This window comes from Apostichopus japonicus, chromosome 11, assembly GCF_037975245.1.
Source record: "Apostichopus japonicus isolate 1M-3 chromosome 11, ASM3797524v1, whole genome shotgun sequence".
In the NCBI taxonomy this organism is placed as follows: Eukaryota; Metazoa; Echinodermata; class Holothuroidea; order Aspidochirotida; family Stichopodidae; genus Apostichopus; species Apostichopus japonicus.
Window position 1 is genome coordinate 11,944,194 of NC_092571.1, and position 17,196 is coordinate 11,961,389.

The following is a 17,196-nucleotide window of genomic DNA, read 5'->3' on the forward strand; positions in this document are numbered from 1 at the left end:
TGTTTTGCTAGATGCTTTAAATAATTTTTGCTATGCTTTGGTGTTTGCTATTTCACTCTTTTCATGTAAAATTACGAAAAGAGAAACAAGGGGGAGATTAAAAGATTTCCTTTTCCCTCTGGCACTTTGATATCACACATTGGACAAAACAATTGGCAGCCCTCTGAAATTAATATTTTTTAAATCAGCCATGATTATTTTTCAAATGGAACAAGTTTGTTTTCTTTCCTGTTTTCAAGGGACTTGCTCATCACAGGCTTCACCTATCATAAGAGATAATGGTGGGCTTGTCTCCCCTTTACCCAATACTTCTCATAAAATATGATAAATATATCTGAAACTAATATCGACAGATGCAGGATACATAACAGGGAAGGTCCTGCTGTTTACGACAATGGAAGAGTTTCTCAGGGAAGCATCGTCCATGATCGGGGTTAATCCAATTTCCTGTCCTTCACATCTGATAAATTTTATTGATTGATTGATCGATATTTATATATATATATATTGATTACCCGACTGTTCGCTACTTACGTAATCGCTGTCACCCTTTTCTTCGGCTTTCTCCTTTGTATCTGCTTGGTCCAGGTGTAGGTTCACATTTCTGTCGATGTCTTTCGCACCGGGCTGTAGGAAAAAAATGTGAAAGAAAGAAAAAATGGCTACTTCGACATCGACGTGCCCCTTATAGAAATGACAACCACTGTGTTGTGAATCAATGATCAATCAATGATGGATTCATGATGGATTAATGATCGATCAATGATCAATGGGACATGAAGCAAGAAAGCATGGGACTAAATGACATACGGGAAACTTTCCCACTGTCGTCAAACATCGACACCAGGGCCACACCCCCCCCCCTCCTTAAATTTCTTGATCTGTCCGTGGGAGCGGTTTTGCTTTTAACAATACTAACATTTCAATTTCAATATCCATGGAAAAATTCTAACAATACATCCTCTTTACCCTCTGCACCACACCCCCCCCCTCCACCCCATCACACATCACACAACACTAATAGCTATTTTCTTTACCTAATGAATGAAATTGTAATCTGTAGTGTTTCTCAACTTTCATGGTACAGCTTTTAACTTTCCATCCCCTCCCCCCCCACACGGCTGCAACCAGCCTCCCACCACCCTCCACCACACCATCACACAACACTAATAGCTATTTGTTTTCTAATAAATAAAACTGTAAGCTGTGGTGTTTCTCAACTCTCATGGTACAGCTTTTAACTCTCCATCCCCCACCCCAACCTCCCCCAACCCCCATCCCTAGCCTCTCTGACACTTACTTGTTGTTCTTACCTACTGAGTGATAGTGCCAGCTCAAGTCTTTCACAAACACTATTTCCTCCACCTCATGGTGAAATTCTGACCATACAATCCTCTTACTGCACCACCTCCCCATCCCACTCAACCCCCCTCCAAAAACAACTGCTCTCTGACCATAAAATACCCCTGCTCCCCACCCCAATCCCCCCGACAAACAAAACGATAAGCTGTAGTCCTTTAAAGACACTGTTCTCAACTTTGACATGCAGTTCTTACCATACCGCCCCCTCCCCCTTCCCCCACTCCTCTAAAACTAGCTACTTCGTTATGACAATTACCCAGCTATTTAACCACCTACCTGGTTATTATTACTAATGGGGGCTGGTTGTACATTCTGCTTGAAGCCTCCCATGACGATATCATTCTGTGCAGGTTGCTGTTGTATTATTTGTTGCTGGGGCTGCTGAGGTACTTGCTGAGGTTGTTGCACATATCTTGCATCAACCCCATTGACTTGATTAACCTACAAAATTTAAATTAAATACAAATTTAAATAAATAAAAGATATTGTCTTCTACAAAGTTTTTTTTTTTTGTAGTAAATCTTAATAAGGAGTCAAACTCATTCTGTAGATAGTGCAGAGAGATCTTTAACAAATCCAATACATTATGGTACGATTCTTTGTAAAAGCACTTTAAAGGGAGATTTCCTTGCTAGGCAAATAATAATCATAATAAATAAGTTCTTAATATAGCGCCAAATACCAAAAGGCCTCTAGGCGCTTTACAAAACCTAAAAAAAATATCAAAAAATAAAAATGTATCAAAGTAAGTTGGCCTGACGTTTCGATCCTAGCAGGATCTTCTTCAGAGGCTAAATGACAAGTTACAGTAACAGAAGGGACAAAAACACACACAGAATACAGAAAAATAAAAAGACAGAGAAATCAAAGGAATAAAAAGTCTAGAAAACACATAAACGAAAACTAAACATTATGTAAAATACGAACACAAAAATCTAAAAAAAAAAAAATGGGACACTTTTTCGGCCAAGATAACTATTTCCACTCCGTTAGTGTAAAAACATCATCTCAATATCTTATTCCTTACTTGAGATATGGTTGATTGAACGTAAACTACCTCGACCCTCTAAATTCTTGATTCTTCCCTGGAATGGATGTACAGTTAGGTGGTATGCGATGTCACAATGGTAGATTTTCATTACATTCCTATATTATAAGCTCCTTGCAGATTTATCCTTGAAACCTGATACATTAGGAATGATTTTGCTTAGCTTTTTAAAGGTCTCTCTGTATTTCAAATTTCATCAAATATGACTTTTTTGTTGTTGTAGAAAAACTGTTCCCACTGTGAATTAATTAAGATAAATAGTGATATAAAGGAAAACAAAAGCAACTGATGATGTCATTCACACTGCTGTTGCCAGATGCAAAATCCTACCAAAATTTGAAAATTTCATATCTTCGTCATATTTCGAGGAAGTGTTTTGACCCAAAGATGCAAAACATTTCCGGCATATTTTTTTTATCAAGCAATCGACTCCAGCCACTCGAGTATCCCTCGAATATAACCACATGAGTTTTGAATACAAGAACCTTTTTATTACACTTACATTCTGCTGTTGGACGTATCTCTTTTCTAATAATTCCTGCTGTCTCTGCTTGTCGAATGCTATCCGCTGCTGTTCGTAAGGGTCTATAATCTTTTGGACTTCTAACAATTGGAGAAAAAGATATAATGTTAAAAAACAAACATTTTTTTAAAAGAGAATTCCTTAAGTAAAGGACAAGAATAATAATAGAAAAACTTATTTCAGTTTCTGATGAACGATATTGAATTATTTGTGAAGTCGTTGGTTCCTAGTTATAACTGCATTTCAATTCTTGCAAAGTTTTCCAAATTTTCTGAAGCCCTGTTCCCAGCAATCAACATTCGCATGACTTTGTTACCATGGAAACATGAGAACCCTGAGAATAACAAGGTTCACTTAAGTCGGGGTGCATAGCTGACATTTCAAGAGTCTGATTTAGTCGATACCGTGAGACCAGACCTTTTTCATGTCACAAAGGGACCATTAGCAATACCTCTAACAACTTTTTCTGCTAACTCACAGCCATATGTCAAAAACATTTACTGGTGGTTCTTATAAAAGCCTCTCTCACACAAATGACAAATATCCCATAGGCTTATAGCAATAGCCAAAACATTTTTATTTTCAATTTTTGCATAACTTGGCATCTTCTCTTTCAGTTATCTTACAATATACTACCCATCACAAAATCAGGTCCATTACCATGAAAGCAAAATTGTCACAGGAAGGGGAACACTGGGGAAGATTGGGACGGTCTGGGCAGATAGGGTGGACTGGGGCAGATTGGGGAACACTGGGGAAGATTGGGACGGTCTGGGGTGTAAACTGACACTATCTGCTCTGAGATCTAATGGGGGGGGGGGGCGAGACAGGGTGATTTGTTCAACGACCAGTACATTTGGCTTCTCATACGAAACTAGCACCTTTCGAGGTCTAGAGGGGTAAATCAGTCACTTTGCCAACCTAACCTGATGGGGGTGGGGGGGGGAGGGTGCAAGAGCCTATCTGTCGATAATCTAAAAGAGACTCAGAAATATAATAAAATTATAGAAACAATGAAGTCAAGTCAAGAATATGATACTAAGTAGAAGAAGGAAGAGGTTCAGTGAAGTACCGGGTAATTGGTTATTATTCTGTGGCATATTAGGCACATTGTTCAGTGGAATATCTGGAACAAGGTTCTGCTGCTGTGAGTTTGCATGTTCAAGCTGCATCTGTGGGGAAAAAAATCCATGAAAATGAATGAAAAACAAACAAACATCAAAACAAACAAACCCATTCACAATCATTTGAAGAATGTCGTGGGTCAAATGGAAAAGATAATGTACTTGTGATTTAAGGATTACAGGTTCTAGTCCTGGCCAGATCATTAGGATTTTCATATCTTTGAGCAAGGCACTTTAATTTCCATTGCCTCTCTTAACCCAGTCGTATAAATGGGGGGAACTGCGAGGTTACCGTGTTAAACAAAGTTGCGCGTGCCTAATTTTGGCTGCAACCCTGTGGAAAGTTCCCCATGTAGTTAAGTAGATGGGATGCACTTTTAGTGAACTGGGAGGGAGCGACTGTAAACTTCATGCACACGAGGCTGTGTGGATGCGTGACAAATTACCGATGACCAGGGTTGATGATCGTTAAAGTCGTGTGAGAGGGACTTGCCATGATACAAGATTGAATAACCTTCTTCGTCAAAATGGTGGAGATGGAACAGCTCTCGATATGATATCTGGAAGATTCATACCTATAAATTTGTTTAATATCAGAAACTTTCCTTTCTCCTCCTCCTCTCATTATTTCCCTAACTCTTCTGCCACCCCCCTGCTCCCCCTCCCCCTCCATCTTAACCTTAAAGTTAATGGCTGGTGGGTACATGAATCAGCTTACCTTTAAAGACTGAACTTGACGGCTAAACGTCTCCACCTGATTTTGCAGAAACACCTTTTCTTTCTATTGATGGTAAAGAAACCAAGAAACAGACAAAAAACATCAAAATAACATAACACCAAAATTAAGACCAAATTTTTGTTCAAACTATTAGAAAATGACATGATTATGTTTTATACTTGCTAGACTGTCTTCCAAAACCACCATCACTGAAACCTATCAGGGTCATACAATACACCTACCTAAAATTAATACATTTTCTATCATTTGAGCAAAAAATCTATGACAATGCCTCAGTTTGAGCAATAGTCGGGAAGTTTGATAAAAATTGTTAATTATTCCATTTACCTTTTTTTGTGGTTTTTTTCACAGTTATATACAAAATACACACATAATTGATCGAGTTAAATATATAGCATGCATAGTTGTGTTCTAAGAAGCCTAGTGGATTCACAATGTAGACAGACGACTGCCATGAATGAATTGAAGAGAAAAAATAACGAGGAAGTAAGACAAAAGAATAGAATATAACAAAATGTGTGCCCTTCTGTATGTATACACACTTAACCGAACGATGCACGGATGCAGATACTATAAGATGTTGAATTAAACCGACATTTAACATTGACGGAATTAATCAATAATAATCTGCATAACTAGCTAACTGAAGAAAGAAAGTGAACTAGTATATATTGATGATGTACTTTCACAAACATTTTCTTTCAATCTTTGAGAGGGTGGAGGGGGGGTGGGAGGGGTAGATGGAAAGCATTGTATTCTTTTAGAGGGGGACATTCCAGAATTCAACAGGATGGTTTTTAAAATAACCAAATAGTAAATATGGACAACTTACACAGGGATGTCTTACCTCATTTGCAGATATTAACTGCTCGTTTTCAATTAGCCGATCTGTGAGTATGGATTTATCTTGATTTGCTTGGTCTATCTGTTGCTTCGCCTCTCGAAGTTGCAAAAAGTATTGTTGGCCTAGTTCATTTTCGGCTTTTAGGGTCTCTAATTGACCTTGATTGGAGGAAACAGAACACAAACATGTACATAAAACACAAAAACACGAAAAGTAACAATTTTTTAAAAACTGTTCTAAAACACCTCATCAGGGCTTGGTTCTAAGGAAGCCTCTCAGACAACCTGCTTTTTTAAATAATTTTCTTGTAAAAATGTTTGTAAGAGGGGTTGGACAAGCCTAAAACTGATACAGGTTTTCCAAGCAAACGTTATGCCTTCTCAGACCATGGGGACAAAAATCGATTCAAAATCATCTCTACATTAATTATAGAGATTGATTTACAGTTATAAATACCAGTTTAAGTTTGAAAGATATTTCCCAATAAAATGTATCTGCAATGCTCCTTTACGACAAAGTACATTGTATCCTCGCTTCTCTGTGCAATCGTTCAGCCCTTGTTGCAAAATGTCCATTTATTTACCGTATGTATTCTAAAGACTGTTCAAAAACAAGGATTTTCGCATGTTTGATGTATTTTGTGAGAAAACGGACGCAGGTATTGTGAGGTTGACTGCTTTAATGGTAGTGCTTCTTAAAGTGATAAACTGGTGTCAAACAATGAAATGGGTAAAATAATTACCTTGCAAAAAAAAATAATAATAATTCACACTGTTAGTTGAGATCCAACCTCAATAGCTTGTATCTAACTCAACATATGATTGGTTGAATGTAACCTATTCTGACTGGCTAAACTCTGAATTCTTGTCAGAGAGTAGATCACAGTGGGTAGTCTGTGAAGCCATCATGGTAGATACTCTGCAAAATGCATTAACTTTCCTATTATAACCTTTTTGTTAATTTATCCTTGAAATGTGCTACCTTTTTGTTCATCAAAACTCCTTACTTTTTGGTAGAAATATTATTTTCCTCTGTGAATAAGTGAGATAAATAATTACAAAGCAAAATAAAAAACCAATTTCCAGCAGAATTGCCATGACAACGCCTGTTGCCAGATGCATTTTCAGAATACTACCAAAAAACAAAAAAAAATCATATCTTTGTCACAAACAACATAATTTTGACCTAAAGTTTCAGAATACTTCCAGCATTTCCATTTAATAAGCGATTGACTTCAGCCAATCAAAACCTCCCTTTAAAACTCTCACACCTACAGCCAGCTTATTTGTCAAAATAAAACCTCCCACCCACCTGTTAAAAGTTGTTGTTTTTCATCACAGGATTCTTTCAGCTGAGTAGTATTGGTCTGCAGTTCATAAAGCATCTTTTCCTTTTCCTCAACGGCCTTTCTCTCTCGTTGCAAGGCGTCCTCTAATTCCTCCTTAATATCATCATTTTGAGACTTTAAAACAAAAGAAAGAGAGATAGATAGAACAATGAGTTTAGCAGAACAAAGGAGATGAAACGAACCACCTGAAATTAAAAGATACACGAAAGCTGCTTGTCGCGCTTTGGTTGAATTTTTTTCCGACCAATCTACTCAATCTTTTACTCGAACTAAGATTATAATTGATGTAATCATCTCAATAAACTGACTTTTCAAAGGAGACTACTTCGTAACATTTTCAACATGAGATGGACCAAAAACAATTGGCTATCAAAACGATGAGCTCTACAATGAAACCAACCAAACACCTTGGTCATCCATAGTCGCACATAGAAGATGGAGATTTTTCGGTCATGTAGCAAGACTCCAGTTTGACGCTCCAGCAAAGGTTGCAGTAAGAGAAGCACTGAGACATACTGATAAACCAGTAGGAAGGTCCGTGAATACCTTGCTTGGAAAAATAAAGTCGCAATTTAAGGACGTTAACATTAACAATTTCGAGGAAGCAATAAACCTTGCCCAAGATCGTGATACGTGACGGAGGTTAATCACTGAGCATGTCGGATAGACGAGACTCAACTTACTACTACTACTACTACTAATCATCTTAGATACTGGTCTAGCTTTCTCCCACCGAGTGAAGGTAACAGGGATATTCCAGCAACTGACTATGTGACTCTTTTATGGAAAAGAAAAATATTCCATGCTGTTATTTCAAAATTCATTTCTCAATATCTTGTCCCCTAACTCAAGATATGGTTGTTCAAATGAACCCTATTAATAGCTGTCTATTAAAGCCTCTATTGTTTCTCCGTGGATCCCAGTAGGGTGATCTGTGATGTCAGAGCGACCATTGTTTTACTTGAAAAGCTTTTTGCTATTCTTTCATAATTTTTCTTGCCGATTTATCGTTGAAACCAGGTACATTTGGAATGATTGCTTTAATAGCTGGGAAGGTGCTTTTTATCTTTGGAATTTCATTAACATGCAAGTTTTTATAGACACATTCAATTTTCTTCTGTGGAGGTTAAGTGACTTACATATTTACAAAGAAGAACTTATCAAACATTTTTAGCAGAATTGCGGTGATGGCACATAATACCACCAAATTTGAATATTTCATAACCCAATTTGCCCAAGTTTTTGCTTAAGCAATCAACTTCAGCCAGCAGAATACCCCTTTAACAATTAAGTGATTTAAAACGAGTTCAAATTTTTAAATTTCCAATGTTGTGTCTCACACCAGCATTAATCACATTCACAAAGCAAGTTTCAAAATTTTGCTGGGCTCTTTTACCACTAATTGCTATAAAACTTGAGTACTCAAGGTACTTGATAACCCCCCCCCCAAAAAAAAAAAGTACCAAGATTTATTGCTAAGAACCCTAGTAGTGATAAACTGTACATCAAAGAACGCAACATACAACCAGCATCGAGAAATTACCCTTGTCAAAACTGATTTGTATACCTGGCACTCGAGTAGATTTTGCGAATGTCAAACAACAGACTACAGCTTCCTATGTATGTGCTTCAAAACTTGTCTGACTTAACCGGGAGGTTTCCATGACAACCTCAACCTACTACACGTGCACCCTGGTAACTATTCAATTGAAAAGCATAGGCTGATGTAAGAAACTCTATGGCTTTATATAGTAAAAGACCAGTGAATGAAATAGTCACAGTTGTATAATGATGAACAATCGAATGAAACCTACTCATTCATACCTGTGAGCATGCATGCATGTATATATGCACGGCCACATAACTGATAAAAAAAATTAAAAAATTTGAACAAGATATGTATGTATATTTCATATTTTATATATATTTATCAAAAAAAAAATGTATACATGTATAGTTACATTATTTAATACCACAATAGCTTTGTGTATGGATGAAGCACATTAATTTTGTGACTCGTGTCAATATTTTATTTTACATAACTGCTAGTTGGTTTGATACAATTTAATATGCTGGATTCTTGTATTACTCTCCCAATTTGCACGTTTTTACGGCAGTTTCTTTTTTCAAGCATTGTACATAACATCTAATGCAGTGGTTTGCAATTGATTTCCTACGAGTGCCACAAAAAACAAACAAAAAATGGAGCAAAGGGCTAGACAGAACCAAGCTAGATGCTAGATGCAGATGCTAGATGCAGAACAATGCTAGATTGAGAAATGTACAGGGTTTAATGCATATTGTGGCTGATGCCTAATACCTTAAGAAACCTCTATATTATTCACGGATCGAAATCTGTGGCGGGCTGGATTTTGGCAAACAGACAGACCACCTACTGAGAACGCATGATCTAAATGTAACAAACTACAGGTGTCACTTCCTTTCACTTCCTTCACAGGCCTTTTCTACTTGTGATAAAAAATTGGAAAGCAATGTTTTCAAGTTTTACTGATCAGTCTAATATCAAAGTGTAAAGTAAAGTAAGGACCACAACAATGTCTCTAGTGGACTTTCTTGAGGATTTTCATGTATTTTGCAAAAATTGCTATCGTTGCCTCGGGAAACAGAGCATGTTCACATTGGAGAATGTCATCGCTACATATGTATCTTTATGTTGAGAGCGCTGTGGTCAAGTGGTTAAGGCAGTGGACTTGTGATCTAAGGCTTGCAGGTTCAAGTCCTTGCCAGATCATTGCATTGTGTCCTTGGGCAAAGCACTTTATCTCCATTGCCTCTCTTCACCCTGGTGTATAAATAGGGACCTGTGAGATCAACTGTCAGTTGGGTGCTGTTTAGCTGCTGCCATGTGGAGGAATCGTCTCTGTGTTTGAAAAGTTATCGTTGACCAGGATAATATTGTTATGCGCCTTAAGCATCATTATCTATGGATATGTCTGCGCTTTATACTCAATATCATTATTGCCATTGTTATCTATATAGCAGGATGCTTAAAAGTTACGTCAAGCTCTGATTCCTGATTTAGTAGTAATTTACCAAAAAAAAAGAAAATTTCTTACAAACATGGCTAACCTTCATGTTGAGTCTCCTCAATGGATAAAGACACAGCAGTAAAAGAGAGCTCACTGACAGAAATGCAATTAAGTTGATTACAATGTGTGCACTAAAAATGAATAGAAAGGGGCCTTAAAATTTGGACTATTAAATTGCTAAGTAAGAGAGGCTATCACTTGGTTGATAGTAAAAACAAGACAACTCAGACACTTGCCATTTTTTTTTCTTGCTAAGAGAAAAATTAAAATGTAATCAAGATACTTTGTGTCAAGTAAAGGCCACTTGAGATTTGGTGAAAAACGGTCAAGTTTTCGGATACAGGAAAAGTTTTAAAAAAAAAGTATATGTGAAAGTTTGAAACCTGCATTTGCATACAGTAGCAATCCGGTCACAGCGAGTAGCACTTCGCTATGCGGCCATACCAGATAAAAACTATATAGCCCCACCTCCCACGCCAAGTCCAAATTGACCGTACTGTTGGCAGTAAACTAAGGTGACCGTATTTGCCTGACTGGAATCAGGGACATTTATTGCGTTACTGATATGGGGGAGGGGTTTAAGGGGAGGGGGTTTTCAAGTGCCTAAGGTGCTTAAATGTAAAATGGTGATACTTAGAAGCACTTTTTAAATCAATTTTATTTTCAAAAATGTAGCTTTTTCTTAGATGAAATTTACTTACTTTACAAAGAGTGCTAGGCTAGATCGATCTAGCATATTTTAACAGTGTTTCCACTTTACACTGGCCCAACTTAATTCCTGGTTAGTTCCGTTCTGCGACTGCACACTTGACTAAATTTTGTTTTTACAATTATTCTACTAATAATGTGGGATATTTTCAAATTCCTGAACATTTTGACGAATCGGGGACATTTTCGGGGACACTTGTTCATCGGGGACAGCACACTGTAACGGGGACTGTCCCCGAAAATCTGGGACATCTGGTCACCTTATAGTAAACTCACCTTTAACATCTTATGTTGTATATTCAAGGCATTGTATTTGTTATTCGCCTCTTGCTGTTGAAACAGGGGGAGAAAAGAAAAGAAAATATGAAAATTATATTCAGAAAGTATTGATTTCAATTCTAGTCCGTAACTAAAATAAGTAGCAGACGCAATTCCAATATGGACTTTATACTCCAACGCTACAAATTTACACACTTCACTTATAAACTTTACACACCATGTCAGTTTAAATACTTTTAGCAAATAAGACAACATAATGAAATGCTTTACTAGAACATAATTTCACAACAAACAATCCACAAAAAAAGCCAGACAATTGACTAAGAAGATCAGTGTAAAGGTGCAAATCACATTATACTTAGGTGGACACCATACCTTACTCTAACAGTCTAACGTACAGATTTTTGGTAGGCAGGGAAAAATTGAAAGTGCGTTTTATACACGTTCCTTTGCCTAGAAATTTTGAGGTTTTTTTAGTTTTGCTATCACAAAATAGTAAGGTTTGTTGTATAAATAAATGCTATTTAACATCTTGACATAAGAGTAACAATGTTGTATACAGTAGCATTATGTAGATGCTATGCTACAGCAGATAAAATGCTAGCCTATTGGGAATTCTATTGGGAGCAATTGGCTGGTTACACTTGCAAACAACATGGGGGACTTTTTGGCCTTCCATTGTATGGTTCTGAATACATACTTAATACCTTTCTGACAGATGCAATCAGCTTAGCCTTATTTAGATATAAGAATTGGGGCAGAAGTGGTTTGTATTGTCATTAGAAGGGAAGCTACTAGTTATTACTCTCTAATCAACATTTGGGACTTTTTAGACTTCCATTGTATGGTAAAGAAGACATACTTTATAATACTTTCCTGACAGATGCATCCAGCTTAGCCTTATTTACATATTAGAATTGGGGCAGAAGTGGTTTACATTGTCACTAGAATGAAATGGTTAGTTATTACTCTCTAATCAACATAATTTGGGACTTTTTAGACTTCCATTGTATGGTTTTGAATACATACTTTATCATACTTTTCTGATAGATGCATCCAGCTTAGCCTTATTTACATATAAGAATTGGGGCAGAAGTGCTTTATATTGTCATTAGAAGGGAACGGTTAGTTATTACTCTCTAAATCAACATTTGGGACTTTTTAGACTTCCATTGTACGATAAAGAAGACGTACTTTGTAATACATTTCTGACAGATGCATCCAGCTTAGCCTAATTTGCATATAAGAATCCGGGCAGAAGTTGTTACTGTTGTGGAATGTATATGATTAATTCTATTTAAGTTTGATAAACAAACCCAGCCAGCTGACTTTTTGGAGATTTGTAAAATAATGCTGTAAATACTTAAAATATAAATGATGGCTTCCAAAATTGTTTCCTTGGCAACCAATGTTCAAGTTCCCTACAGCAGGTTAGTCACGATCCAAAAACTTTTACTATATAAGCCCCCTCTCACGCCCCCCCATCTAACCCACCCCCACAAAAGAAAAAAAAGATAGAAAGGCAAATACTTGTCAAAACATATTCAAACTTCATAAAAAAAAATTGAACGACATTATCACAACAGTTTTCCTTGCTGAGACATCTTACTCTTTAACTACAAACATTCCTGACATTCTAAGATAACATTTGAAAGGTCTGAACATTCAAGGGATCATGTATCGTAGCTTTACTTTAACCGGTTATAGCACTAAAGTATGTAGTTTTCTGAAGGTAATAAGGAGGACTTTTAATTACTGTATCATGCAGACTTTAGGTTAATTAAGCCTCTTACTAACTGTTCGACAAGAGCACGATAATTCAATTACTATTCGTTGTGATTTTAACTCACCTTTTCTAGTTCAATCGTTCTTTGTGCATCTGAGGAAAGCAAAATATACGTTATTAATATGGTTGATTAATTGACAAACTTTTGCGGTACAGTAGTTAATACCATGGTGACGATAAAGAACAAGCGTGCCATACCCAGCTGTAAAGTAGCGACCTCAACTTAAGTCAATAAAGTTTTAAACCAACTATTTAGAACAAAGACACTTTTGCTTGACAATTGCAATAAGTGGTATTACAAAGTTGTTATGAAAGTTCACTTCTCTTTTTTTATAAATATTTTTTTTAAATTTTTCTTTATTATATATTTTTGAAACTTTGCTATCATATTTCTTCACCTCTATGTACAATGCAGTATCTCTCAATTTCAGTGAAAAGGCTGCATTGGTCAATCTGGATCCCTATGGCAACTGAGTGAACACAATGAAGTCCTCACAAAAGCAAACAATACATTTGCAATACACACCACAATTGTTGCTAGAAGTGTACTGTTAGTTCAGAAACTGTTGTGGCCATTTTAGCACATCTAGCATACATACACGGTCATAAACTACTAACGAGTGCAACTAATGAATTACTAATGGCTCAGTATGCCCACAAGCAGAATTTGCATACTCTTTCTCTTAAGTCTTTGGTATTTTTTTTTTCTTTCTTTCATAAAAAGTATTTTTTCCTTTTATATTAAAACCAGACAAAAAAAATCTTAAATGTTCTCATACCTAAAATTTGTACGATAAATACAGCGTACAGTGTCTTTATATGCATGTTTGACAGATGTTAACACTTTGTATTGATCTTACTTACAAACTCCGGTAAATTCACATTGACGACACATCTGGGCAACACAATAAACAAACATGACGTGACTAACGGCATACTAAGCTTCTGTGTGACTTTCCCAAATACAACTTTGATTGTTTACCTAAACCGTCGACTTTTCTATACACACTCAAATGTGTGAAACTGTACACCATACATTTTCAAATGGGTATACAAATTTTTTTCTTTAAATTAGTAACATAACACATATTTCACACTAACAGCTTGTGATCATATCGAATAACTCACACCATGTCAAATCTCCACACTGTCTGGACTAACATGAGAAGACATATTAAATTATACAGACTTCTCCGTTGAATTTATTTCTAAAATTAGAAACATTTTGGGGTGAAACAAAGAGACACTAATCGTCTCTGGGCTTTATTCTATCATTAATCAGAATATTAACGAGAAACTTGCAAACAGGAGCAACTCGACAGTGGCGAGTCTCTACTCAGGCGGTACAAACCACGGGACGAGATTTGAAGCTCTAGTTTTGTTTCCCTGTTGACAATTTGCATCATTTTGACTCACTTTAAGTTAAATGCAGTTCGATTGGATTTCCCTGCATCTAAAGATGAGAATCCATATGGTTCTAAATGACTTTACTAACTCATAATGGGACTCTATGGCTGCCTTTGAATGGAGGGCATTGCCATTGGAGAAAGCCTATTGATCCCTTGAAGCTCAGAGTGTGAAAACTGATTTTCTTTTTTAAGTGAAGCTTAAAACAAGAATACAAACTCTCTGAGGCAGATTTCATTTCCTGGATGACTGAATGTTCAGTTGCAGACCTATAGAGCCCACATTCACAAAACTAACCTGAATCTGACCAAACTTTGAAATTTAAAATACAAAGTCCACTTGTTGAAGGAGAATTTCTTAACGACACCGCATCATCGCAGCATTTTGTACAACAAAGATATATATATATGTGCAGTTTTCAAGCTTGGTGATAATTTGGGAATTTAGGCATCTGGCAACAGAACATCTACTACACCATGATGTCATCCAAGGCAACCTACTGTATCATCCAGTATTGTGATCAACTTACTTGAGTAAGGGAAGCAATAAGTCAGTCAAAAATTTGTAAATCATTCAATCACCCCGTACCCCGTACCTGCATCTTGATTTAGGAATAAGATATTGAGATGGGAGTTTCAGCTGATAGTACATACAGAATACATATTATATTTTTTATTCAGAGTAAAAATTTTACGTAACCTGATGCTGGAATAACCCTTCACACAAGTTTGATTTGATTTCCATCACATGGTGGATGATATAATATGTAGGGAAGTTTGGGGAGCAAGGAGGGGTAGCTGTAGAAAGTTGGTAAAATCTAACATCCTATCCCAAATTCTCTGATTTTACACATCGTTTTACCTTCTTTCGCCCGTTTGGTTTCACTTTTAGAATCTTTTAAGTTCTTCTCCAGACGAGTTCTATGCTCATAAACAACTGAAAAGAAAATGGGAGAAGAAAAAAACAACATTTCAGAATTCTCTTTCAAAGAATCAGGAATGAGCTTAAATCAAACTTTCAGATATATATATTTCTGATAAAATTTGATTACAAGTCAAAAAGTACATTTCTGAGGTATCATCTCTAACCCTAAAATGGCGCACTTGCAATATCAGTTTTATGTCATATATCACCGTAGAAACACACTCCTCTAGCCACTGGGTGGGTGTATCGGATAAGAATGGCATGTTATTGTCCTTCATTATGAATCCATTCAAGGTTAAATAATTGACAATGTTCATATATTCCAAAAGTTTCAATTTAAGGATCTCCCCTTTACGATTTTATTTATTTTTTTGTAAACTTGCAAGCACAAGTCTGTTAATATTCAGAATTGCTCTTCTCTTCATTATGACTGAAAGCAAAGCTTTCAGACTTTGGCCTACAGTATCATTGGAACCTCGACCAGTTTTCAACAGGGTTCCTGTGCTCACTAATGGGGAGGAGGAAGGGGCGAGGGGGAGGAACCTACTGTATGTACCAAGTATACAACCATGACAGTAGTTTCCGATGCATCATGTAAATACGAGGAAGTGTCACAACCACACTTACATCCTACTTTTGCCCAGAATGCAACTGAAAATCTAACTTGTGTTGCATCATGTTTACAACGTGTCTCAACACACACTAAACAAACATACTGTACGTGCACCATCACCATGGCGATGATTTATTCAAAATTCAAAATTTCATGATTTAAAGAGTCCAACACATTGGGCATCTATCTTTGGTACTGTTTAAAAGTTGACTATATATGCATACAAATTATACAATGTCTCTTTTTCTTTTGGTGCTTAAAAAAAACACAAACTTGCTCTATTCTACACATCATCAATGCATTTTGTACTAGGTATTATTCTAAACCACTCTTTGGGAAAGGAAAAAAAACGTTACAGTATACACTGTTCCTTGTCATGGGTGACCTTCAATCTGATATTTGGTTAATTTGCCATATTTTGTGATTGTATACTACTTTTGTCCAGACAAATATGAAATCAGTTGATTTATAATAAAATAAAAGTACTGTTCGGTGGGCAACAAGGCTGAAACGAGAACCCCTTCAAAGATACTGTGTTGACGACGGCAAATTTCGTGTCACTGTGCAAAACGTAAACAAACGTCGATGTGGAATGTGTATTGACCATAATCGTGAAGCTGTATAGCCCTTTTGCATACATTTCCACTCTGAGTAAGAGCGACCAAGAAGAGATGCTTATTTTCGGACAAAAGTAAAATACTGTTTCCAAAGAAAAACCAATTTAGCCTTGACAAACATTCTAATAAAGTGAAAAAGTGAAATTGATGTGCACCGTCCATGACTGTTACTCGCAATGCATATATTTATATAAATTATTTGTACATTATAAAGAAAAACAAAGATATTTTCAGCACAATTGCTAAGATAATGTCACTTGCTCCACTGTTGGCAGACCTGCAAAGTTCTGCTTAATTATCCACATATATATATTAATATTTGTATTAGTTCCCCACATGTCATCAAAATCATATGATGACTGCAGGGCCACTTCAGAAACCTTTCCTAGCATCCCGATGTGCAGATGCGCTTTTAAAATTGCCGTTCTTTCTCCTGCAGCCAGATGCCATCGTTTCAGTTTTTCAACCGACCCAAGTTCTAATCTAATGCAAGGCTATCTTAATCCAAGGCTAATATTCTGAAGTACATGTGGAATAGCAGTTCTAAGTACGATACTTTAATCTGAGAACATGGATGCTGGGATGCGAGGATGCCCGGTCGACTCCGTCTCTCACACCCCATCCAGATGCTAGGATGCATCAGTCATGTGGCCTTGTATTCTATATATCTATTATCTATAGTTGTACCTAACGATACAACCAGGTTTGGCTGGGAAACCCGGCTGCAGGAAATACTGCCAGGTATTTCCTGTCCGGGAAATAGTATCCACAGGTGGGAAATGTTGGGAAGTATGAAGCAAATGAAGTTGTTTTGATTTTGTAAC

At 36.6% G+C, this 17,196-nt stretch overlaps 1 protein-coding gene across 4 annotated transcripts in view; it reads right to left on the minus strand.

The window, feature by feature from the left end:
* LOC139975848 (uncharacterized) overlaps positions 1–17,196 on the minus strand; it is a 35,728-nt gene that overhangs the window by 16,379 nt on the left and 2,153 nt on the right. For all 4 annotated transcript variants that reach the window (XM_071984093.1, XM_071984092.1, XM_071984095.1 and 1 more), the window contains exons 2-11: positions 15,080–15,154; positions 12,876–12,904; positions 11,023–11,076; positions 6,952–7,102; positions 5,644–5,798; positions 4,776–4,838; positions 4,006–4,105; positions 2,913–3,013; positions 1,639–1,803; positions 535–627 (exon numbers count right to left, since the gene is read on the minus strand). In XM_071984093.1, the coding sequence (XP_071840194.1) occupies positions 535–627; positions 1,639–1,803; positions 2,913–3,013; positions 4,006–4,105; positions 4,776–4,838; positions 5,644–5,798; positions 6,952–7,102; positions 11,023–11,076; positions 12,876–12,904; positions 15,080–15,154 (986 nt within the window). The remainder of the gene's footprint in view (positions 1–534; positions 628–1,638; positions 1,804–2,912; positions 3,014–4,005; positions 4,106–4,775; positions 4,839–5,643; positions 5,799–6,951; positions 7,103–11,022; positions 11,077–12,875; positions 12,905–15,079; positions 15,155–17,196) is intronic.